Source organism: Acyrthosiphon pisum, chromosome A1 (genome assembly GCF_005508785.2).
Source record: "Acyrthosiphon pisum isolate AL4f chromosome A1, pea_aphid_22Mar2018_4r6ur, whole genome shotgun sequence".
Lineage (NCBI taxonomy): Eukaryota > Metazoa > Arthropoda > Insecta > Hemiptera > Aphididae > Acyrthosiphon > Acyrthosiphon pisum.
The window spans coordinates 104676468-104677691 of NC_042494.1; the positions used below are offsets into that span (position 1 = coordinate 104676468).

General features: G+C 30.6%; 1 protein-coding gene across 1 annotated transcript; it reads left to right on the top strand.

Moving 5' to 3' along the window:
* Nucleotides 1–590: 590 nt before the first annotated feature.
* Nucleotides 591–810, top strand: LOC100573763 (UDP-glucuronosyltransferase 2C1; the record flags this gene model as incomplete). Its single annotated transcript, XM_029486719.1, is given in 1 exon segment — nt 591–810. A coding segment is annotated over 1 exon segment (143 nt), but the record flags the coding sequence as incomplete, so codon positions are not given.
* Nucleotides 811–1224: the final 414 nt, after the last annotated feature.

Consider the following 1224-nt stretch of genomic DNA (forward strand, 5'->3'; position numbering starts at 1 on the left):
CACTGCAGGTTGAGACTTTTCAAAACAATGAACGCTAAGCTGTGAACATAAAAATAAACGATAATATAATATATTTTATATTATAATATTATCAATGACTACTATTCATAGTTTTAGGTTACGGGAAAAGTTGAAAATAGTGAAGTGTTTAGAGATAATTCCCAAGTTATGTGCACAACGTTGTAATAATTTAAATATAATATTATTTAGCTTTCATCGTAATGCTGTGTGCCTGTGGAAAAATAATACGTAGTAAAATAATAATGGCTATACCTATTAGTTACCTATGGCTAGCCTAACCATTAGATACTATTGATTTTAAGTATTACATTTTAGTGGTATTACATATATTAAATTTATCACTGCAGACTGCAGCCCAGTTTTTTGGTTGCATGGCTTTACGATATCTGCGAAGTAATAATGCTTAACACAAAAATTATACTTATATTAGAATGCTAATTCAATTAAAAATGTTTGTAAAACACGTACGTAGAAGAAAAATATGTATTCATTATTTAATTCCCAAAAATGTCAGGATTTTCTATTTTCGGCAAACTGTATTTCTTCTGAATAATAAAATGTTTGTTTAGGTCATAAGAACTGCAAGTTATTCATCACCCACGGTGGAGTACAAAGCACCACTGAGTCCATCTACCACGGGGTACCCATGTTGGCCATTCCCGTTTTTGGCGACCAGCAGGGGAACTCACTACGTGCACAGTATAGAGGCATAGCTATACAAGTACCGTACTTCGACTTGACGCACGAGGCGTTTGGCAGTGCTCTACATAAGCTCCTCATCGACCCGACGTGAGTATACAGTGTGCATGATACCATGTACTTACAAATACGTAAGCATATACATAGGCGAAACTAGACACTTTTATTAGGGCAGGCCAAATGATAAAAAAAAAACTTCTATTAACAACTTTATATAGGTAATAATTGTGTTTAATGTATGATATAATGAATATTTCTTTATAATATAATTATTTAATAATAAATAAAAATATATAATAATAGGTAAACGATTATGATATTTTTTTTTTTATCAAAAAAAAATAATCACTGACGAAAATAATATCAAACAAAATTTATTCCGAGTTTAGTCACGGTATTTTTGACAGGTTTGTAACTTTAAAAATACCTATAAATTCATCAAACAATAGATAATTGTTTTAAATAGCAATAAATGATAGCTTGACTTGGACATTGGAGGTATTA